Source organism: Ursus arctos, unplaced genomic scaffold, assembly GCF_023065955.2.
Source record: "Ursus arctos isolate Adak ecotype North America unplaced genomic scaffold, UrsArc2.0 scaffold_32, whole genome shotgun sequence".
NCBI classification, from domain to species: Eukaryota; Metazoa; Chordata; class Mammalia; order Carnivora; family Ursidae; genus Ursus; species Ursus arctos.
Genome location: NW_026623008.1, coordinates 9,243,763 through 9,267,919, shown reverse-complemented (window position 1 = coordinate 9,267,919; position 24,157 = coordinate 9,243,763). Strand labels below are relative to the sequence as shown.

General features: G+C 52.9%; 1 protein-coding gene across 1 annotated transcript in view; it reads left to right on the top strand.

Moving 5' to 3' along the window:
- The window catches only part of LRRC38 (leucine rich repeat containing 38), a 31,712-nt gene extending 9,690 nt beyond the window's left edge, over positions 1–22,022 (top strand). The window contains exon 2 of the mRNA XM_026519804.4: positions 19,867–22,022. Coding sequence (XP_026375589.2) covers positions 19,867–20,120 — 254 coding nt within the window. The 3' untranslated portion in view covers positions 20,121–22,022. The remainder of the gene's footprint in view (positions 1–19,866) is intronic.
- The last annotated feature ends 2,135 nt before the right edge of the window (positions 22,023–24,157 follow it).

Genomic DNA, 24,157 nt, shown 5'->3' with positions numbered 1-24,157 from the left:
ACGTGACAAGAACCACAGAGCAGCGATGGGCAGCCAACACTCTCTGTACCCCCTCGATGGGACACGGGAGAAAGGGTGGACATTCCGGGTCACAGGAACTGCTATATGATGGGACAACCTCGGCCTTAATGTTCATTGGTGGGGACAGGAGCAGCGAGCACAGGGAGGAGGTGGTGAGGAGAGGAAGGAGGCTCCCAGCCAGTGCAGGGGCGGGGAGGCTGGGGAAGCTTGTGGGGAGCCCCCCCCCCCGGGAGGCCAGGAGAAAGAACCGAGTCCCATAGAAAAAGGGCTGGAAAGGGTGGGCAGCCAGGTGCCACTGATGATTTTCCTTGGCTAAACGGGGTATTTTATTTAAAAAAATAATAGACTATATTTTAAAGCAGTTTTAGGTTTCTGGAAAATTAAGGAGACAGTACAGAGAGTGTCCCATATACCCCCTCCCCCTCAGTTCCCCTCTTACGGACACCTTGCATTAGTGCGGCCGTGCGTTACAATCGCAGAACCAAGGCTCGTAGGATTACGGTATTACTGACTAAAGCCCGCAGTGTACGCCAGGCCCCCTCTTTGTGATGTGCAGATGGGTTTGGACAGATGGATGGTGGTGTACCCACCATCATGGTATCACGCAGGTAACTTTACTGTCCTAAAAATGTCTTGTGCCCCACCTGTTTATTCCTCTCTCCTCCTTCCAGAACCCCTCTCGGGAAACACTAACCATTTTGCTGTCTCTAGGGTTGGCCTTTTCCAGAATGGCATAGTTCTCCACTTCTTTCTTTTCTTCCATGTGCTTTTCAGTGTTGGTACAGTGGCTAAGTATGACGTTCCCCTCCCCGACCTTACCTTCATTTTAAGACAACCTGTGACAATCAGGTGCACACACCCACCTGTTAGCCGCAGCTCTGTCTTTCTTCTTCTCCAGGTTGGATACCTGCCCCCTCCCCTTATACCCTCAGGGAAGGCCGCCCCTCCCCACTGCAGAGCTCCGGGGACTGCACTGACCCTTGTCGACTTCTAAAGACTGGTCCACACCTTTGTAAATAGCCCCTTTGTTAGACTCCCTTCAAATAACCGGGTTTGGGTGGGCTTGGGGGAGCCAAGGTCACCTGTGGGGACCCTGACTTGAGGAGCTCTTGCAGATTCTTGAGCAAAAAATGATGGGAGGGGGATGCTATGGGTTAAATTATGTCTCCCCAGAATCATATGTGGAGGTCCCAACCCCCAGTACTTCAGATTCTGACCTTATTTGGAGAGAGGGGTGTTTTAAATGTGGCCAGGATTTCTTTTAATCAGGCATGAAGACATCAGACACAGAAATGACTGTACGAAGGGAGAAGTTTAACACTCACAGATCTTGGGATGTCTGAGTGGCTCAATTAGTTAAGTGTCTGCCTTCAACTCAAGTCATGGTCCCAGGGTCCTGGGATCGAGTCCTGTATCGAGCTCCTTATTCAGCGGGGAGCCTGCTTCTCCCTCTGCCTGCCACTCCCCCTGTTGTGTGTGCTCTCTCTCTCTGTCTGACAAACAAGTAAATAAAATCTTAAAAAAAAGAAAAAGAAAAACCACTCACAGATCTCTAGAAACAGGAAGCGTGGACACCATGCAGGGCCATGCAGGGAGGCGCCGGGGATGGTCAGGGGCAGAGGGACTGATGGCAAAGTGCAGGCAAGAATCTTTATTGTGGTTTTTGCAGGAGGCAGGGGCAGGGTAGACAGGCAGGGCAGGCTTGGGGTTGGCTAGTTTGAATAATTTGGGCAAGCTGTGGGGGGGGAGGCGGTGTCCCCTAGTGTCCGGTCCCTGGCGCCATTCAGGGCAGGAGAGAGCGTTCCAGACTGCAAGTCTGACAAAAAAAGGTGGGGGTGGGGGTGGACTGGGACCGGTCAGATGGCCTGGCAAAGGTGCACTTTCAAGCTGGCTGATTACTGTGTCTAGGAAGCGGCAGACCCTGGGAGGGGCAGTCCCTCCTCAGGTGGCAAGGCCCCAAGATGTCAAAGCTAAATAAAACACAGAAAGTCAAAAACATGATTAATACAGAGATCACGGCAGCTGTGATTAGTAGAATACGGGCACGAGGGCAGGCCCTAAACCATGACGGATGTCCTTATAAAACAGGGCAGTTGGGACACAGGCCGACTGGGAGAAGGCAGAGGTCAAGGTGATGCGTTCACAGGCCAAGGAACGCCAAGGATGGCCCGCAAACCCCCAGGAGCTGGGGTTCGGTAGCCTCCAAAATGGTCCAGCCGTCAGATTTTATGATGTCAAAGCAAATTGCTCCACTGCGTCCGATTAAGGAGGGATGAGCACAGAGGTACAAATCAGGCTCTTACTTATTTGATCGGGGATTGTCCCTGCTCCCTGCCTCGAGCAGGCTCGTTCACTGAGGGTCTGGCTGTGTTCCAGGCCCTGAGCTAAGCCCCCCAGGGCAGCCCCACCCAGTGGAAAGACAAAGCGAGCTGCAAATCAACAGGTGAAATGAATTTTAATATCTTATTGAATCCAGCAGATCCAGAATGTTGTACTTGTCATTCATGAGCTCTCTTCCCATCCTGTTTGCATACCAAGTCTTCAACGTCTGGGGTGCGTTTGACACTTACAGCACAACTCAGTCCAGACTGGACACATATGAACTTGTCAGCACCGGGCCAGGGGCTACCGCAGGGGACGGCATAGCTCCAGGCCTGTTAGTATCGTCCAAGGAGGACGTTTCCAGCCAGCATCACCCCATTGGACGGGTGAGAAAGCCAAGGCACAGAGAGGCTAATGCAACTTGGTCGGGGTCACCAGCCAGAGGGAAGGTGTGACCCCGAGAGACTGGTTCTAAGATCTTAGTCACGAGCCCCTGTGCAGCTTCACAAATCTCACATCAGAAACCAGGGCGCCTTAGTGGCAAGCCCACCCTCGCGGGTCCAGAGCCTCTGCTTTGGGCTCAGAGCCAAACTTAGTGAGCTTTCCAGATTCGGAACCTGGCCTGAATCCAAAGATGCCCTGAATGTCTTCGCAGAAACCAGAGCAGACTAAACATGTGTGAAAGCAAGGTTAGCTGAAGTGTGAAGGACGTGGCCGTGATCTGGACCCAAACTCTGCTTTCTTGGAGGGAACACTCCAGAAAACTCAAGCTTAGCTTCTAGGGTGATCTAGTTTATCCCTCTTCATTTTCAGGTAGGAAACCATGGCTCAGAGAGATCGAGTGACTTGTCCAAAGTCACACAGCAAACTAGTGAAAAGCAGACAAAGGTCTAGCCCAGCGCCCGCCCCCCCCCCAAGTTCCGGGCTGCAGGTGTGCCCTCATACTGTTCATCAGTCACCAGATGGAGATGTGGCACAGTGGCTGAGCACTCAGGCTTTGCATTTAGAGCCCCCACCATTTGAATCCCACTCTTCTATTTACTAGCTGTGTGAGCCTGAGCAGATCACTTAACCTCTCTGGGCTTCAGTTGTCACATGTAAAATAGAGACAAGAATATTCGTAGCTCAGCACAGCGCCTGGCACGCAGACAGCCCATAGTAAACACCAGCTGTTATTATTATTATTACTAAATCAACACCCATGTCACCTTCCCAAGGACCCAGTTCCAGAAGCTCACGCTGAGCCTCCGATATGTCTCAGTGTCGTGCTGCGGGTGCTTGGGACCAAGGGTCTGCTCCCAGGCAGGGCTCTGCCTCTGACTCCTGTGTGATCCTGGGGGCTGTGTTAGTTTCCTCTAACAGAATTACCACAAAATTAGGGCCTGAAGATCACGCAGATCTATGATCTTCTAGTTCTGTAGGTCAGAAGTCCAAAACGGGTCTTGCAGGCCGAAATCGAGGTGTTTTCGTTTCTTTGGCCTTTCCCGGCTCCCCCCGTTTCCCCACCTGTGAAAGTAGAGGCTCCGATAAAGGTAAGGGCCTCTCTGCCTGCACAGATGGCTTCTAATGACGGCCCCTGCCCTCCCTCCAACCCCTGACCCTGTGGTCACGTCCAAACAGCCCACAACTCTGGCCCCAGTGACAGCGGCTGCCACAGCGCTGGGATCTACTGAAAACTGCCTGGGGAAGGGTCTGCTTCTGGGACCCCAGGTCTACTCATATCCCCTCCCCCCCGCTGCCGAAAGCATCATAAATGTAACAGAAACCCAACCTGATTCCTGACTTCCCAGGAAATTGACATTTGCTGTGTTGGTTTCAGAGACGTTTGAGGCGTAGAGAGAACGTTAGGCACTGAGAGGGACCGCCAGCGCTCACGGGCAGCTGTCCTGGGTGACTGTCAGAAGCGTTGAAGATCGGGGCAGCCACCAGGGACTCCGAGAGAGGCAGGCCTCACATGCTGAGGGGAAAGACGGACGGGGTCCAGAGGAGAGAGGGACGGTGGCACCACTGAGCAGACACAGGGGGACACGAGGGCCCGTCTCACAACTGGGATGAAGTTGTTCCCTGGAAAGCGGCCCGGCGAAGTTCCACAAATGACCACGCTGCGAGCCCACGCCGTACTGAGGGTGCCACGGTGTCTGGAGGGAGGATGGGCTTCGGTGACAGCCAGGTCTGTCTTTGCAGCCACAGCCTCACAGACGAGCTGGCTGACGTTGGGCAAGTCATGCAGCTTCTCTGAGCCCCGGTCTCTGCGTCTAAAAAACGCCTCACACCCATATCCGTGGCAGTATTATTCACAACAGCCCAAAGCAACCCAAGGGTCCACTGATGAATAGAGAAGCAAAACATGGTCTATCCAGACAGTGGAATGTGAGTCAGCTTTAAAAAGAAGGACATTCTGGTACGCCTGGGTGGCTCTGGTTGGTTCAACGTCCAACTCTTGATTTCGGCTCAGGTCACGATCTCAGGGGTGTGAGATCAAGCCCCACAGTGGGCTCCTGGCTCAGTAGAGAGTCTGCTTGAGATTCTGTCCCCTCTCCTTCTGCTCCCCCCACCCAGATTAAATAAATAAATAAATAAATAAATAAATAAATAAATAAATAAATGATAAAATCTTTAAAGCTCTGTTAAGGAGGATCAAGCGAGTTGATAATGGTAAAGTCCTCATCATAGTCCCTGGTCAATCGTAGGAGCTTCAGTAAATACTACTTCCTTATCGAATGTCATCTCAACAGTGTGGTCAGAAGGGGCTCACTTCCCATGCACACCCCTCCTCACCCCCAGCACACTCAACACATCACATTTTCCACCTGGCCAGGGGGTCCACTGTTGGAGATTTACTTGAGGCAATGAGAACTCCTGAGGACAGGTCCAGGGAGAGAGCCACGGTAGGGGTCTCTGAGTACTCCATGGAGCATGGAGCGTTGAGCACCATGAGTCCAGGAGGTACCAGACTCACGGGGCCAGTCTTAGACTTCCTTACACAGAGACACTTGCCAGAATGTTCTCTTTAACTAGATCTTCGATAGTAACTAGACACAGATGCGTCTCCTTACCACTAGCAAATACCTGGTGTTGATGACTGAGGTGGCAGTGATGGTGGTGGTAGAAATGGTGGAGGTGGCTTCCTGGAGGAGATGGTGCAGACAGGACAGGTGGGGGACATCATGGTGGAGACGGTGCACATGGGACAGGTGAGGGACATCATGGTGGAGATGGTGTACATGGGACAGGTGAGGGACATCATGGTGGAGATGTGTACATGGGACAGGTGAGGGACATCATGGTGGAGATGTGTACACAGGGCAGGTGAGGGACATCATGGTGGAGATGCTGCACACGGGATGGGTAGTGGACATTGTGGTGGTGATGGTGCACATGGGACAGGTGGTGGACATCATGGTGGAGATGATGGAACTAGGACAGGTGGTGGACATCATGGTGGTGATGGTGTACCCGGGACAGGTGGTGGTGATGGTCAAGATGATGGCAGTGAGGGTGATGCTGGTGATGGTAACAGAAATGTGTGCACACCTTCCCAGATTTTCAACGCTCAGCGATCATCTCTGCTCATTTCTTGCCAGGAGGAAGGCAGGCTGGGAAAGCTGCACTGTGAGTCTGTCGATGTTCTATCCTTGTGCAGTGACTGATGTGGGTGTCCTGAGGTCCAGGGCTGCAAGTCAGGCCAGAGTGTAGGATAGCGGACACAGTGAGACCGACTGCACTGTGCTGCCCATTCTACAGAATGTGCTCTGTGGAGCCAGCACAAGGCCGGAGCCCTTGAGCTGATGCTGCAGGTGCCTCGTCCTCTGGTGGAAATCAGCTGATTATTTAATCAGACAAAGTGTCTGCGGCTGAGACAGGGAGGACAATTGGGAATTTCCCCTGATGCCGCAGCCCATATTTAATGAAAGATATGGTGGAGAACAAAGGCCAGCACTATCGGAAATTAGAGCTGGCGTTCCCAGCACCTCGCCGCCCCCTGCACTCCATGCAGGGATGCGTCCCCGAGAAGTCTTCCTCTGCGACACCGAGAGGCTGCAGCAAGGGGCCATGGGACCCGCACCTTCAGGTCCAATAAGGGGGAGACGTGGGGCAGGGCGGCACACACACATGCCTTTGGATCTAACCTTCTACGCTGCTGCGAAGTCAGGAAGCCGCAGCTGGAAGTCTGGCCGCACATCTGGAAGAACACCACGCTGCTTCTGTCCTCCAGGTCTGGAGTTCTGGGAGGCTGGCAGGCGGCCCCTGGCAGGGTTTCAGCAGCCACACTGAGCCCTCCGGCTCCAGAGAGCGGGAGAGGAGAGTGCTAGGAGGGTGAGCTCTGGTCAAGAGCAGTGGGACGGATGCCCGGGGGCCCCCGGAAGACCTTCGTGCTGGCCCTTCCTCCGGGGCATGGGAGGTAGGGGAGGCCTCTTCCCTGGGAGCTGTAGCTCTAGCCGTGGTTTGGGTGGAGAGGATTGGCCACACTCTCTCCCCAACCCTCCTTGACACCGGGGCCTTCTCACCCCTTGATAAGACGTCTGAAGCATTTAGTACAGGTCCTGGGCAGGCAGTTCACGGAAGAACCACTCCGAATGGTCCATGAGCCCATGATACACCATTTAGCTCTATTCATAACCAGAGAAATGCAAATTAAATCAGCAATTACACTCTTTTATGGCTAATGAGCTCGGCAAAGATGAAAGAGTGACAAAATCCATTGCTGGCACAAGTGCAGGCACAGTCTTCAACTTGTGGGAATGCATCGTGGGGGGATCATTAAGAATGTGTATATAGATGCCCATAGTGGCCTTGCTTCTAATAAGGAAAAGACTGGAAGCACCCTGGGATTGCAGAAGTAACTCATGGCTCATCTACACAATACAGGGCCTGCAACCATTACAAATGATGTTTGGTGGGGGGCACCTGGGTGGCTCAGTCGGCTAAGCGTCTGACTCTTGATCTCAGCTCAGGTCTCGATCTCAGGGTCGTGAGTTCGAGTTCCGCCTCGGGCTCTGCGCTGGGTGTGTAGCCTGCTTAAAAATAAATCAATCGGTAAACAAGGGACATTTGGCGATGACGCTGGTCGGATGGAAGGATGTTCCCGGTATGCTTACCCAACAGAGTGGCAGACTGAATTTCTACTTGGTCCATTTCTGTACACAGACATGCAGAAGAAATCTAGAAAGGTGTAAGCCAGTGTGTTAAGTATGTATTTATAGGTCCTTTTATCCTCCTTCTTATTATTTCTGTTCTTTCAGTGTATACTTGGGCTTTGCCTAAGTGGAGTTGGGAAAACAGAAATATATTTTTAATGACAAAAGTGCTTAGAAGAGCCTGTCGTTGATATGGATTAGGCAGGTCCTGGTGCCGGGGCCGGGGATGGGGGGCGGGTGGCAGAGACTGGCTCAGAGGGGAGGGCCCCGGAGATCCTCTGGCTGCAGGCCTGTTTGTTGGCAAGGGGCAAGAGATTAATCTCAATCTACCATCCGCTGTGTCACCATCTATTTCAGGAGAGTGGCAGCTCTTCACCCTCTGCAGCTCAGGTGTCAGCTGCTGGGGAGAAGTCATCAGTCAAGGGGACAGAGCAGCAGCGGGTGGGGGGTCGAGCCATCCTGCAGGAGGAAGGAGGACTGAATGGGCTGTGGCCACCGTCGTGGTCAAGCCACTCAAGGTTCCGTTTACCAGGACAGAGAGACTGTGACCCAGTGTCGGTCACATGCTGACCCCCTGGCCAGGGGAGGGCCATGCATTTTCAAGAGGTACCCAAGAAATGGAAGCCGATGGCCCAAAATGCAATCTGGGGGCAGCCTCCAAGTTAGGAGTCAGGGAGGACGAGAGGCCAAGGGGCAGCAGCTGACTGTCACCCGTAAGACACTCGGAGTGGGTTGACTTGTGTCCCCCCAAGAGATATGGCCAAGTCCCAGAGCCTGCAACCTGTGAGCAGGACCTTATTTGCAAAAAGAGTCTTTGCCGATGTAACTAAGGATCTCAAGATGAGCTCATCCTGGATTTCGGATGGGCCTAAATCCAATGGCAGATGTGTTTTTATAAGAGGGAGATTTGTCAGAGGCAGAGGGTGGGGTGACACTGCCATAAACCAGAGAACCTTTGGAGCCACGAGAGCCGGAGGAGGCCAGGACGTATTCCCCCCTCGAGCCTTCGGAGGGAGCCCGGCCCTCCCCGTACTTCAGTTCCAGGTTCTGGCCTCCAGAACTGTGAGGGAATAAACTTGCTTGAAGCCACCCAGTGTGCGGTAATGAGTTAGGGCAGCCCCAGGAAAGGAATACAACACCCAGACCCTTGAGCGTGAACTTGGGTGTTCTTTCCCCCAAGTCCCGTGGGCGGGGACCGTCACTGGAGGTAGCACGGGTTCCAAATTGGGTTTGCACGTTTACTGTGCGGCCTTGGCGTAATGATACGACCCGCTGGGGCTTTGTATCCCCTGCGGTAATTTGTGCAAGCATTTTTAAGGCAATAAGGGAGGGTAATGGCTAACCGCAAGGGTCTGGAGTCAGACTGCCTGACGCCGAATCCTGGCTCTACCATTTCTTTGCTGGATAACCTTAGGCAAATAACACAGCAGTTTGGTTTCCTTACCTGCGAACCGGAGTCCCCATAGTACTTGCCCCAGAGTTTGCTTTGTGGATTAAAGCAGCGTAGACAGTTGTAGAGTGCTTAGAAGGTCACCTGCGTGTGGTAAGACTCCAGGGGGGGTTAGCTGATGTGCCCCCACTATTTGTGGGGGGCTCTTTGTTCCCATGCCATCTGAGAATTTCCACCCCTCAAGAGGGAAAAGCACGGGAGAAACACATAGAGCTTCTCTCTCCCAGCAGGGAGTGGAGAGTTATCTGCTGATGAATTTGGGGAAAAGGACTTTTGTCCAGCACCATCGGGCATTAGGAGGGATGGCCTATCTGTCAGGGGAGATGGTTTAGGAAGCTCTTTGTGGCTGCAATGCTAAGTCATTCTCCCATCCTATCTTTCATTCAAAAATATATTTTGAAAGTTCTAGGCACTGGGAATACAGCCGGGAACAAAACCAGAAGCCTGACCTCACAGAGTCGACACTGGAGTGGGGGAGGGGCAGGGAAGCAGAAAATAAATACATATATAGGTAATATGTCAGGTAGTGCTGAGTGCTCTCGAGAAAAATAAAGCCAGGCGGGGGGATGGAGAATGATGGTGGGGGTGAGGAGAGCATCTCCGACAGGTGACATCTGAGCAGGGGCCCTAAGAACGTGAAGGAGTGAGCCAGGTAGAGGGAGCAGGTGCAAAGGCCCTGAGGTAGGCCTGTGCTTGGGGTGTTGGAGGAATGGCAAGCAAGGTGGAGTGAGAGGTTCGGGGGGATGGCAGGAAGGATCGTGGGTTTCACTTTGAGAAAGATAAAGAGGCTTGGGAGGGAGGAGTGTTGAGCCGAAGAATGATGGGATGCAAGTTTTTCTGTAAAAGACCCACTGTGGCTGCCGAAGGGAGGACTGGGGCGGCGTGCAGAGCAGAAGCAGGAGGGCCGCGCCGAGTCTCCCGCGGTAATGAAGCTGATTTTCTGCTCTCCTTCCTCGGGATTCCATGTCTCTCGTTCATTCAGTTCTACATTCTCGGCGGGAATCGTGTCCTCTGCCGAACCCCGCATCTGTAATAAGTAGGAGGAGCTCGCATCTTGGATGCACTTCATTGAAGAAGGGCGAAAAGTCGTAAAAATTGGTAGCCTCTGACATTTTTGCCACTAAGAACCTTTTAGGTTAATGTTTCCAGAATATAGCTTTGAAAGATGTTGTCCACCACACAAACTGCATGTTTGACTCACAGCCCCTGAGGCCTCGTCACGGTCAAGTTTCTGACAGACCCGCAGCCCACCGTCAGGACCCTGGCTGGGCATCACAGGCTGGGACCCTTCCCACCTAGACTTTTCTGACTTGTTCTGGATTGTCTCGGTTTTTGTGATATTCCCGTAGTGTGTGCCAGGCTCCAAGGTGGGAGCTATGGGTGCAGACATGGTAGGCACAGCCCCCCACCCTGTGGAGTATGGGGGTTGTGGATTATGATGTATAGGGGTTCAGGAAGGAGAAGCCTGACTCAGGGGAAGGCGGAACATAGGCAGCATTCAGGGCAGGCTCCCCGTAGGAGGTGTTTCTTGAGTTTTTTTTTTTTTTTAGATTTTATTTATTTATTTGACAGAGAGAGACAGCCAGCGAGAGAGGGAACACAAGCAGGGGGAGTGGGAGAGGAAGAGCAGGCTCCCAGCAGAGAAACCTGATGTGGGGCTCGATCCCATAACGCCGGGATCACGCCCTGAGCCGAAGGCAGGCGCTTAACCGCTGTGCCACCCAGGCTCCCCTCTTGAGTTTTGAACAAGAGTTGGCAAACCTCCTCGAAAGGGCCAGATGGCAAATCTTTCAGGCCTTGTAAACTACTCAAATCTGCCATTGCAGCACAAAAGCAGCCTGAGACAGCGCGGAAACCAATGGGCCTGGCCGTGGTGCGTATGACTTGACTTCCGAAAACATGGGAGGAGCGGAGAAGGGGGGTGTGGCCCTGGAGCTGTCCTTCCCAGACCTCAGCTCTTGAGGAGTAAGGAAGCGACCCTCGACCCCCGGGCGCTCGTTCCAGGTGAAACGGGAAGTACGGAATGTAGACGGTGCCCCCCAAGCGGCCCCGGATCTGGGGTCATCTGTCCAGGCACCCACAGGCCCTTCGCAAAGGGAGGGCTGTGAGGGCGGCGTGCTGAGTGGTTCTTAAGGCTCAACGTATTTACCCCTTTCCATCTTATTCTGCCCTTCTTAACTTTAATGGCGTACAAAAGCTCCTCTTACAATATGATGGTGATGATAGTGATGGGGGTGATGATGCTTTGAATGTCCTTACGGGCAAAATTATAAGCTGTGGTCCTCTGTCCGTCTCTCTGTTTCTTTTCTTTCTTCCTTCCTCCTTCCTTCCTCCTTCCTTCCTCCTTCCTTTCCCCCTTCCTTCCTTCCTTCCTTCCTTCCTTCCTTCCTTCCTTCTCTTTCTTTCTTTTCTTTTTCTTTCTTTCTTTCTTTCTTTCTTTCTTTCTTTCTTTCTTTCTTTCTTTCTTTCTTTCTTTCTTTCTTTCCTTCTTTCTCTCTCTCTTTTTTTTACCGGCATATAACATCCAAAAGCCTGAGGACCACAGCTGTGGACTGTAGGCTCTCAAGAGATCTTCGTCATGAGCAGAGGGCCTTGGCCTCCGCCTCTGGCCATGCCCTTCACTCCCGGCTGCCCGGGACACGGGACGGGCAGAAGCCGCCCCCTCAGGTGCTTGCACAGGAGCCAGGCGGGGGACGGGGACTGAAGAGGCTCACGACATGTGTCCTGTCTCATTACAGCAGTCTGACACTTGTGTCCATGTGACAATGCTGCTTCCTCTCCTGATTTAAATGGGATTTTTTAGATTCTTTAAAGACTACCACCATCACATTGACCAAAAAAACCCCCCATTTTTTTTAATGTCTTAATCCAAATCCATAGTTCCTGGCCGTGACTCTCTGGTGACTCGACACACAGCCCACCGGAAATCCACCAGGGACGGTCCTTTGGGAAGATGCTGTAGCTGGGGGGCGCTATCCTAGTCCTGGAGGAACGTCTAACGCCCACCCACGCTTTCGGATTCCACCTGTGCCTCTTGCCTGCAAGGCCTTTCTCACTCCACCCGAATAATCCTTCAAACTCAAAGCTACTCATTCACTCCATAAATACTGATGAGAACGTACTAGAGCTTCTAGACACCCTGTCTCGTCATTCTCTCAATTTGTGAAGCCCTACAGATCCCCAGCTGGATATTACCTTCCTTTCCGGTGGCTTCATAGACTTTAGTTTGGGTTCCTCTGCTGGGTTAGAAATGTCCTGGGGCCAGGGATGTCACTTTCTTTGGTGCGACAGACAACATGGGCAGACGGAAGAAACATGGGCTTCGGGGTAAAACAGACCAAGTTGAGTGTGGCTTGAATTCCGGCTTTACCGTTTAATAATATGCGAATTGTCAAAGATTTCTGAGGCCCGTTTCCTCAGCCTTGAGTTGAGCCTAGTGCCGCTCGCCTCCCAGATGCAGCAAGTGGTAAGTGATGTGTGCTGAGGGGCTCTCTGCATCAGAGCACAGCAGGTGCTCGGGACCTGGTCCCCACACGGCACGCCCACCCTTCCTGCTTTAGGGGATGGGTGAGGGCTCAGGACGTTGTAGGTGAATTACACTGAATTGGGAGATAGATAGGCATATTCTTTCTTTTCGGAAGTCCGCCCAGTCTATCTCCTCTGGGCTTTTCCAGGCCTGCTCTCCACCCGGTGTTGAATCGCTAGGGACTAACCCTTTGCAATGTGGCTGCTAACCCCTGATGACATGTCACATGCCGGTGTTTTAGGAGATGAGAGCCTTTATTTAAAAAGAAGGAGCGGGCCAACGAGCACATGAAAAGATGCCCAAGCCCTAGTCATGTGAGAAATGCAAGTCAAAATCACAAAACCCACAACAAATGAGATACTACTTTACACCCCTTAGGATGGGCCTTCTTTTTATTTTCTTAATGTGACATAATAAGTGTGGGCAAAGATGTGGAGAGGTTGGAACCCTTGTGCTTTGCTGGCAGGAACATAAAATGGGGTGCCGCCACTGTGGAACACAGTATGGAGGTCCCTCAAAAAGTTAAACATAGAATCACCATATGACCGAGCATTTCCACTTCTGGGTACATTTCCCCAAGAACTGCCAGATTTCAACAGATACTTCCATGCCAATGTTTACAGCAGAAGTATTTACAATAGCCACAAGGTGAAAACAACCCAGTGTTCCATCAACAGACAAAAGGAGAAATAAAATGTGGCGTATCCACGCAATGGAATATCATTCAGCTTAAAAAAGAGGGAAATTTTGATACGTGCTACAGCCATGGAGGGACCTTAAACACATTCTGCTTGGTGAAATAAGCCAGCCATAAAACGACACAGATTGTATGGTTAAGCCCCTCCGAGTAGGCAAGTTCATAGAGACAGAAAGTAGGACAGCAGTTAGCAGGGGCTGGGAACGGAGGAAAGGGTACAGAGTTTAAGGGATGAGAACGTTCTGGAAATGGTAGTGGTGATGATTGTACAACATTGTTAACTATACTTCATGCCACCAAATTGCACACTTAGAAACAGTTCAAACAGTAAGTTTTATGTCCTGTATGTTTTGCCACAATAAAAAGTACACGGAGGAGGGCCGCCTGGGTGGCTCAGTCGGTTGAGCGTCTGACTCCCAATTTTAGCTCCGGTCATGATCTCGGGGTCAAGAGATCGAGCCCTGCATCAGGCTCCTCGCTCACTGGGGAGTCTGCTTGAGTATTCTCTCTCTCGCTCTCCTGCAGCCCCCTCCCCTGCATGCTTTCTTTCTTTCTTTTTCTTTCTTTCTCTAAAATAAATAAATCAATTAAAAAAAAAAAAGACACGGAGGAAGAAAGAGAAGGAGAGAGGGAGAGGAGGAGGCGATTGGAGGGCAGAGGGAGGAGAAGCAGGAGGAGAAGAAGCCACCACTCCCTCCGAAGTCAGAGAATGATTCTCGATTCTCGACACGTAAATAGTCCATTTTCCTCACTGCTAAGTCCTGCTCTTGCTCCGAGCTCTTTCTGCCTCCCCTCGGGTATTCTGAGCAAGTAGAGGAAAAAAGACAATTTCTTTTGAATTTCACCTCAGACCCATACCATTAAAAAACGTCTCTCGGGGCGCCTGGGTGGCGCAGTCGTTAAGGTCTGCCTTCGGCTCAGGGCATGATCCCGGCGTTATGGGATCGAGCCCCACATCAGGCTCCTCCGCTATGAGCCTGCTTCTTCCTCTCCCACTCCCCCTGCTTGTGTTCCCTCTCTCGCTGGCTGTCTCTCTGTCAAATAAATAAAATCTTTATTTAAAAAAACAAAAAAAAAAGTCCCTCTTGCTGCTGCGGAAAGGCATGGAGAGCCCTGGGACGGCAGATTTTCGACAGCCTGGGTGTTGAGGCAGACGTTATCCAAGTGCGCCTATGAGGGTGTCTTTGGATGAGATAAGCATTTGAATCCGTAGACTGGGTGAAGCCGAGTGCCCTCCCCAATGTTGGTGGGCCTCATCTAATCAGTTGATTAGAACAAATCAAAACTGACCCTCCTGTGAGTAAGGGGGAGCTCCTCCTGCCTGACGGCCTCGAGCTGGAACATCAGTTCTTGCCTTTGGACTTGAACGGAAACATTGGCTCTTCCTGGGTGTTGAGGCTGCCAATATTCAGCCTGGAAGTACCCCATCAGCTCTCGGGGTCACCAGCTTACTGGCTGCAGACCTGGGGACTTGTCACCCTCCGTCATCATGTGAGCCGATTCCTTATGATACAGCTCTTTACACACATACACACACACACACACACACACACACACACACTCTATTGGTTGTGTCTCTGGAGAACCCTGACTGATGCAGGCAGGCTCCTCAGATATCTGGAGTCAGGTGTGGGCACATTTTGAAACCTTGAAAACCTGAATAAAACGAACGCTGTGTTTTCAAGCACGAAGGTGGCCAGGGGCCATGGTGAGAGTTTACAGATGTCCCCTTAGGTCATGCTCACAACACCATCACCGGGGTGGGGGGGGGTGGTTACCAAGACTCACACGTGGGTGTCCCTCCATGTCTACATTCGGAGTCCTGCTCCTGACAAGGAAGACCTTTCTGGTCCGTCTGGGTCAGGGCTGGGCACAGGAGGTTGCTGGAGAGTTCTAGAGCATCTCTTTAAAAGACAGTCTGCCTGAAAGGAACTCCTTGTGAGGTCCTGGGTGAGGCTGGGCAGCCCTGGGAGAGCAGGTGGGCCAGGGTGGTGGTCGGAGTGTGGACTTGAGCCAGGCTGGCTGGGATCACTCTCAGTTCTGTCGTTCCCCGGCTGTGTGGCCTTGGGCAAGTCACTTGATATCTCTGTGCCGCAGTTGGATCATCCGTAAAATGGGGAGAGTTATAGCAGGCTCCTCATGGGGTTGGCGTGAGGATCAAGTAACTTCACGTGCATAAAGCCCGAAGAGCAGCGCCCAGCGGACTCAAAATGCTGTATCAGTATTGGCTTTTGTTTACTGTTCTTAGCTCCGACAGCTGAAGAGATGGGGGTCAGGAAAGGAAGGGGAACATTCCAAATCAAGGAGGGACTCCTGGGGACCCCCCCTCCCCTCATGTGCCCTTGACCCCCCACCTTTCCACTGGCCCTGCGCTGGTACCCCTCCTGTTAGACGGAAGGTCCTGAGGCCAGAACTGTGTCTTTCTCTTCTTCCTTCCTTCCCGTCCTCCTTCCTGCCTCTGTTTCCTTTTTTGTGTCCTTCACAGCCTCTAGCATAACACCTCACCTGTTGTGTTTAATGCACGAATCAAAGAAAGCCACTTAATAGCTAAGCTCAGTCACAGACAGTAGCCCCGCCCTGGAGGGTAACTCACTTTGCCGGGCACTTCCCCCTGCAGTTCTCAACCAGAAGGACTTTATTCTCCTCTTGCAGGGGCCACGTGGCACTGTTGGGAGACATTCGTGATCGTACTACTGGGAGCAGGAATGCTGGTAAACACCCTGCCCCACACAGGACTGCCCTCCCACAACACTCAACTGACACAAAACATCAGTAGTGCCAAGCGTGACAAACTCAGGTCTAGAGTAAGATCGTGCAGCAGAGACGAGATACCCAAAGCCAGATCACCCTGACTCCGGAGTTCTGCAGCCAGCCTGGGACGCGTCTCCAGAGCCCTCCGGCGATCCCTGTCCCCTCTGCTGAGCCTTGTCTGCCCGGCTGACACTCTGTCTGACTCTTCTTATCCCCCGCTCTGGGAGGAGGGGGACACGATTCAGTCTGTAACATGGTTGGTGGTAGAGGTGGGGCCTCTGTTCTTGATATTCATCTGGAGACCCTGGCGAGACAGGGTATCTCATCGTGCTAGTTCCATCCAGCGTGGTTCCAGAGTCTCCCACTCCTGGTGGACTTGTGTGTGATGTTTTGCAAACAAGCCTGTTCCTTCTAGCGACAGAGAAATGTGAGATGACATTCTCTAAAGGTGTCACTTTGTAAAAATGCCAAGCCTAATCTCCAGGCGCAGAGACCATCATGGAAATCGGAATTGACTCAAGGAGTCTTGGCAGGCAAAGGCTGGGTTTAAAGGGCAGGCTCTGTGGGCTTGCGCTGTTGGCGTTGTGGTTGTTTGCCAGTGAATACAGCTTATTGAAGACAACTGCTAGAAAGTTTCCCTAGGCAATAGTAGTGACTTGGTACAGGTTTGAAGATTGCAAATATTATCTTGGAATTAGAAACAGCCTGGACTTCACTGGAGTCCTTCTTGTTTATGTTCGTAACATCTGCCGCTGTTCAGAGAAGGGAGGTCAAATGATTTGTCCACTTTCCATTGAAGAAAACAAGGGAAGCCCAAGGGAACGCCAATGTAACTCTGTCTTCAAGTTCTCCTAATTCTGTTGAGATGCATTTTTTTTAAAGATTTTATTTATTCGACAGAGAGAGAAACAGCCAGCGAGAGAGGGAACACAAGCAAGGGGCAGAGGGAGAGGAAGAAGCGGGCTCCCAGCGGAGCAGGGAGCCTGATGCGGGGCTCAATCCCAGGACCCTGGGATCAGGCCCTGGGCCGAAGGCAGATGCTTAATGACTGAGCCACCCAGGCACCCCTGTTTAGATGCATTGAAAATGCTCCTTAGTAGTCAACGGAAGTTGGGGTTCTTTAAGAGAAAGAAAGTCAAAAACGAGTCCAGCATAAACTGGAGAAGCATGCAGAGCTCTTGTCCAGCTCATTCCCTGGGTATTCGGGTGGGCACAGGATCAGGGAGAGGAGGGACTGTAAGTCTGGTTGCCGTGGCAATGGCTCCCACGGGGAGGAGAGCATCAGTGGGTCGGCTGTACGCTACGTAAAAGATGGGCCAGGACAGAAGGAAGGCGGAAGCCTCTGTGTCTGAGCTGGAGAAGGAAAGGTACACAAATAAAGACCCTCAGATAATTCTGGAGATGGATTGAGGGCCAGCTCTTTGAAACCTGGAAGCCCTGAAAAAGAGAGCAATTGCAGGTTTTCCTGAAAGTTCCAAGGAAGCCAAAGGTAAGCAGATTGTAGGCAGCTGAGCTTCATGTCAAAATGGTGTCCTCACATTTCTGGGAACCTGTGGAACTGAAGGCGAGCTATGTAAACCCGCTAGGGTTCGGCGTTCTCATCCATAAAATGGGCACGCTAATACTGCCTACCTCATAAAGCTGTGGCGAGAATTAAGAGTTGGCATGTTTGTAGCACTTGGAATAGTTTGCCCATACTGAGGGCAATAGGCGTGCTAGTTTCTACCGCTTTATTTTTCTCTCCTCTTCCAGATCAGAACAGAAGATCTGATTTCTTTATGCATTTTAAGATTACACATTTTCTTACATCTGAAGTATGTGTATACAGTTCATACTGTGTATCGGTCAGAGTGCGTGGATTACACTTCGTAACAAACAGCCTTTGGTGGCTGACTGCTCACACAAGTCTGTCTTTTGTTCATGTCCAGTGAGGTTTTGTATTCATTTCCTTGGGCCACCACGACAAAATACCACAGGCTAGGGACTCCGATAACAGACATTGATTTTCTCACAGTTCCGAAGGCTGGAAGTCCCAGATCAAGGTGCCAGCAGGGTCCGTTTCTGGTGGGTTCCCTCTTCCTGGCTTGTAGATGGCCACCTTCTCCTGGAGTCCTCACATGGCCTTACCTCTGTGCACATGCAGAGAGAGAGAGAAAGAGCTCTGGGTTGTTTCTTCCTCATCTTAGGAAGACACCAGTCCTGTGAGATTAGGGCCCAGAAGGGTGTGACACCCTTCTGACCTCATTGAACTTAATTATCCCCCTATTGTTATCTCTAATTATTGTCACACTGGGGGTTAGGTCTTCAGCATATAAACGTGGGAGGAGGGGGACACGATTCAGTCCGTAACAGGGTTGGTGGTAGAGCTGGGGCCTCTGTTCTTGATATTCATCTGGAGACCCTGGCGAGTCTGGGGGTTCATCTCAACCCGTGTGCCCGTCTCCCACCTCAGCTCATACTAAATGCCCCTTTGCCCCCTCAGCTCCCCTGGCTACATGATGTTCTCTGAACACTGAGCTCTTTGCCAACTTCCTGTCTCCCCTGCCTCGACTGTTCTTCCGTGACTGATTCTGTCTTGTTCTTTAGATCTTTGCTGAAACATCAGCTCCTGAACACCCCATCTAAAAACAGCCCTCTTTCCCAGACACTCCTCATTTTACCCTAGGGTGTCATCTTCGCACGTATGTATATCTCTTTTTTAAAGATTTATTAATTTGAGAGAAAGCGAGAGCACATGTGTGATGGGGGAAGGGCAGAGAGGGAGGGAGAGAAGCAGACTCCCCACCGAGTGTGGAGCCCGACGAGGGGCTCGATCTCACGACCCTGAGACCATGATCTGAGCTGAAATCAAGAGTCAGATGCTTAACCAGCTGAGCCACTCAAGCGCCCCAACATTTAAGTATTTTTCTTGATCTACTCAGTAATTGTCTACACCTAAGCTGCACTGGAGCAAGAACTTTGTTGTGCTCACCGCTGTATCCCCAGGGCCTAGCAGGTAGTGGATGCTCGATACACATGTGTTTGAGGCACGAACGCGTGTCTGTCTTCTAGAATTTACACTCTCTGACATTAGGGGCCTTTCTTGCCTTGTTTGTCACCAGTCCCTTGGCACAGGATAAAACCTCTGTAAATGTGTGTTGAATGAATAAATGAGTGTCTGGAAAACCACAGACTCAGATTTTCTGGACAGGAGGGGGTGAAACTTCTTTTTAAATCAGCCACTCTTCAAGTGAGATCTCAAAGGGACCCTCAGTATATAAAACAGAGCTCACCAGGGCTCCTCTGGGCACGGTCGGAGTGAGTGTCCCAGAAGCTCGCCAACTCCCCGGGGAGCCTGCACTTTCAAACTCTCTTCAGGTGATTCTGAAGCTCACGGAAGCGTCACAGAAGCTTCGGTAACTGCTGTTCGAAGGCCACCTTCACATAGGGCCTATTTCCCCCACTCCCATTGAGGGAAACCCCCTCCAGAGTAGTGGACTTACTCCAGGGCCGTGCTAACCCTCTGTTCACTTTTGCCCTAAGGACAAGGACAAGGAGGAAGGCATCTAGCTCAGGAGGTGGCACTCCAAGCTGAAGCGTATGGCATCCGTGGGCACTGCCCCCGCCCCCTTGCCTCAGCCGCCCTCGGCCCACCCTCCCCCAATCCCGGGTGGTACCCAGGTCTGGATCAAGGTCTGCAGAGGCCCTGGCCCTGAATCTCTTCTTGCATCACCACCAGAGTGGTTCAGAACGCAGAGTTCCACACCTGGAGCAGGCAAGGGAGACCAAGGCACTCTGATTTCCCTGTGCGGATTGCTCTGGGGCTTTTACAAAAGCGTAAATTCCATTATAATCAGCTCCCCCCCCCCCGCCCTTTCGCTCTGGGCACTGCTCCTGCTCCGCACTTTGCAGGCACCCGCGCTGTCGCGCTGTCCTGCGTCCTGCAGACCTCTCTCTCTCACCCCGCCTGCCTTCTCCACAGGCCGCGAGGAGATCCAGTGCTCCCTGCCCCTGGGCAACAGGAGGGTATTCCTGCGCGAGCTGTCCGAGGCCAGCTTCAGCGAGTGCAGGTTCAGCCTGTCGCTCACGGACCTGTTCATCATCATCTTCTCGGGCGTGGCTGTGTCCATCGCTGCCATCATCTCCAGCTTCTTCCTGGCCACCGTGGTGCAGTGCTTCCAGAGGTGCGCGCCCAACAAGGACACGGAAGACGAGGACGAGGATGAGGACGACTGAGCCGCCCCCTCCCTTCCTGGCTTGCCAGAGCCCAGGCCGGGCTCCCCTCCACGCGGAGAGGGAAGAGGGGAAGCGGGAAGCGGGAAGGAGTCAACCTGCAGCTCCCAGAACAGCACCCGTCCCCGGGGCCGCTGTGCACCTGGCCCGCCCCTGGCCAGGCCCCCTGGGCGCCAGCTGGGACCTGCACCTGGCGCGCGTCGTGGGCCACGCCCCTGGGCACCCACTGGGTCTTCCCATCTCAGAGTTTAGAACCTGCGGGGGCCGGAGGAGCCCAGGAGGGATTCTGGGGGGCCGGGGGCCCTGCCTCCCTGTCTGAGGTGCGAGAATGGGGGAGGAGACACCCCGTCAGGCTTCCCCGCTGATGGCTGAACCCCAAGCCAGGGGGTGCGGACACTTGTAGCTCCCACCGCCCAGCTGGTTTGTGCACCTGTTCTCTGGCCTGGACTGGGGGACGGAGGAGCGGCCTCCTCCTTCCTGGATGCGGCAGCTCAGATGGGGACCCCCATGCAGGGTCCTGTCCCTGGAGCGGGCTTCTCCTGCTGTAATGGGCTTCAGCAGCCTCGGGAGGTTGGCGGAAGCGGCACCGAGGGAAAAGCTCCGGCCGGCCGAAAGGTGTTTGTTGCTGTATTTTGATGAGTAGGTGAGGAAGACTTTCCTGGCAGAACTCACACCCTCATCCTCAGCCTCAGAGGAAGCAGCTCGTAGAAGGGCGGTGGGTCCATGTGCCCCGTCACTCTGCCCCCTGAAATACAGCCAGTTGTCCCTCTTCCCCAGCCCCCTCCCTGGTCCCCCGACTTCGAGTCCCTCCTCAGCCAGCTAATGCCTGGCCGGTCTCTGTGCTGGCACCCAGCCGGACTTATCTCCAGAACTTGCAACAAACTGTCCTCGAGGCCAGGATTCAAAAAAGCAGGTTGCATTGGACCAACAAAATGTTAAAAACAAAACAAAACAAAAAAAACCCAAACCTGGGACATGCCTCTGAGAACCCTCCTTCCCTCAGTGGCCTTCGGGTGTGTGTGTGACATTTCTTGGGAGCACAGGTTGTGACAGGCCCCACTTTCCTGGATGTGCAAGACTGCACTTTCTGGCAGAGATAACACGAAACCATGTCACACGCCCGGCAAGTTGATACCAGGTGACAGTGTTCACAGCATCAGACCCTGCTGGGGACCGAGACGTAGACGGGGCGCAAGAGAAGCCCCTGGGGTGTTTCTGGGAAATGCCTCTCCATTGTTTCTCACAATATATTCCTTCTGTGTCCTTCTTCCATTGCTCCCTGCCATCACTGCCGTCACAAATACAGACTGAGGACTGGTGAAGGGCCAGGCACTGGGCCGGGCAGGGCAGGGGTGCGTTGAGTAAGAAAACAGGGCCCTGGCTCGCTTGGCCTCAGTTCTTATGGGGGGAACACCAAACACACAAGGAGACAGAACTGTAGTTGCAGGTAGTGATAAGCACCGTGAAAGACGTAAATGATTAGATCCTGCGAACGAGTAACGGGGAGAAGCTACTCGAGAAAGGATAGTTGTGTGTATGGGTCAGGGCTCTCCAGAGAAACAACGCACAGGAGACATGCATTCTACGTATCTGTTACGTCCGTCCATCCATCCATCCATCTAGATTATAAGGGATTGCCTCACATGAGTACGGAAGTTGGCAAGTCCCACTGTGTGCAAGTTGGCCAGCTGGAGACCCGAGGACAGCCAGGGGTGTGGCTCTACTCTGAGTCCTAAGGCTGAGAACCAAGACAGCCGCTAGTCTAAGTTCCTGACGGAGGGCAGGAGAAGACTCAGCTCAGGCAGCCGGACAGAGAAAGGTGGGGGAGTAATTCTCCCTTCCGTCACCTTCTTACTGTATTCAGACCCCCGACAGATTGGATGCTGCCCACCCACCCCGGGGACGACACTCTGCTTCACTCAGGGCACAGATTATCATCTGTTCTCATCCAGAGACACCCTTACGGTCACACCCGGAAATAACATTTAACCACTTATTTGGGCACCCTGGACCCTGGCAAGTTGATGCATAAAATTAACCATCATATCGGGAAAGGCCTCAGCGGGTGGCTTCAAGCCAAATCCTGCCTCCTTCTCTCCCTCCCTCTTTTCCTCTCCTTCTACTGTCTTTCTCTACCCTTCTTCTGCCTTCACCCCTTCTGGCCCCCATCATGGTCGGCTCCAGGGGAGGGGACCCCTAGCTCAGGGAGCTGTCTTGTCACAGAGTCGCTGGGTAGGTGGGGGGGTGGGCAGGGCTTTGCCACACTCTGTGGCCCCTCAGCACCGGAGGGAGCCACCTTTGGGGCCTCCCCGTCAGGGCAGGTACCGATTCCCCTGAGAAAAGAGCATGGGCCGCCTAAAGTGGGCATCATGAACTGTGTGAATGCCAGGCCTGAGGCTCCAGCCACCATGTTCCATTACTGTGAAGGAAGGCTCCTGGAGAAGGTTTCCAGTCAGGAGAGGGGAACCGTGCTGACCGTGAGCAACCAGAGGGACTGCGGAAAAGACCGCAGTGGGGGGTGTGCGTCAAGGGCTCAGAGGCGGAGAGTTTGAGACACAGAACAATCTCACATCCGCACCTCCCCAGCCTGGCCACAGACTCACTGAGACTTGTGTGGGGTCAGAATCGCTGCCCGTTGTCACCATGTCTGATCCCCACCCCCCAGGAGCACCCTACGAGGGACCCCCTAAAGGCCCTGCCTCCCACTGAGCCCCCACCAAAGTTCCAACTTGTTTCTCCCAGGATCCTAGGGAAATGGTGCCCTAAGCTGTGGAATTCGTACCATAGCTTTGTTCTAATAGGTTCCGGGGGTGAATTCCCACCTAATGAGTCTATTTTATTCCTTATAGTGAGTGAACTCAGCCGTTTCCTTAGAAACCCAAGGCGCGAGCCCTGCACAGCACGGGGGTCATTTACTGAGTGAACGAGGGAGTGGGGGAGGGCAACCCTGAGCCAGAGATGGGGGCTCCATGGGTGCCAATCAACCCCCATGTCTGCCGGCTGCACCCCAGAGTTCTGGAAGGAACATGACTCCAGGGGAAGAAGAGGTTTAAGTCATTGCCAGTTGAAACCGTCACTGCCTAGGTATTAACCCTGTGAAACACTCAGGATGTCGGGCACAGAAGGGACATCCAAGCCCAAGAAGGATGGCCAGGAGCCCCGGCTCAGCTGGGGAAATGCCTTCCTAGAAGTGGGGTGTTGGCAGGGGTTTAGGGATCCCTGACTTGCTGTAGGGTCTCAAGTCATGACTAACCACAATGACGATCTTACATATGGCCCAAGGGCCTCCTCTGCACCAGAAACACCCCTCTCAGATCTCCACAAGTGTCACTGAGTCTCCAATGTCACCTCCCCAAGAGTGTCCTCATCACGGCTCCCCGGACTGTTTTCTGCACAGCACGTACCTGTTTACGGTCTACCTGGCCAGCCTGCCCCATGAGCTCCCCAAGCGCCGGGCCGCGGGCCATCTGTGTCCCCAGGTCTAGAGCCGTGCCTGGCACACCATAGTGGCACAGCTGACATGCATAGTGGGCAGAAAAGCAAACCAATGACTTCCACGCACCATACCAGAAACTCTATCAACATGAGCTCTTTTTAAGCACCCTCATCAGTCCGGGTGAGAGCCGCTATTATCCCAGCTTTATAGATAAGGAAACTGAGGCCCAGAGAAGGTGGGTGGGTGACGGCACTTGGCAGAGCTGGAGCCCATCCACATTTGGGCTTTGAAGCCCGTGCTCCTGCTTATGATGCTAGTTCTTGTGCATCGAGGACGCCTGTGCTGGACGCTGGGCCACACCCACGATGCGGCTCACAAGGGCTATAAGGCCGTGTATTTGCCCGGGTTCCCCCGAGAGACAGAACCAACAGGATGTCATAGAGAAAGAGATTTATTCTAAGGAACTGGTTCGTGTGACCGTGGAGGCTCGCCAGTCCAAAATTTTCAGGGCAGGCAGGCAGGCCGGAGACCCAGGGAAGAGCCGGTCTTGCAGTTCAAGTCCAGAGGCTGTGTCCCCTGCACAATTCTCTCTTGCTGGGGGAGG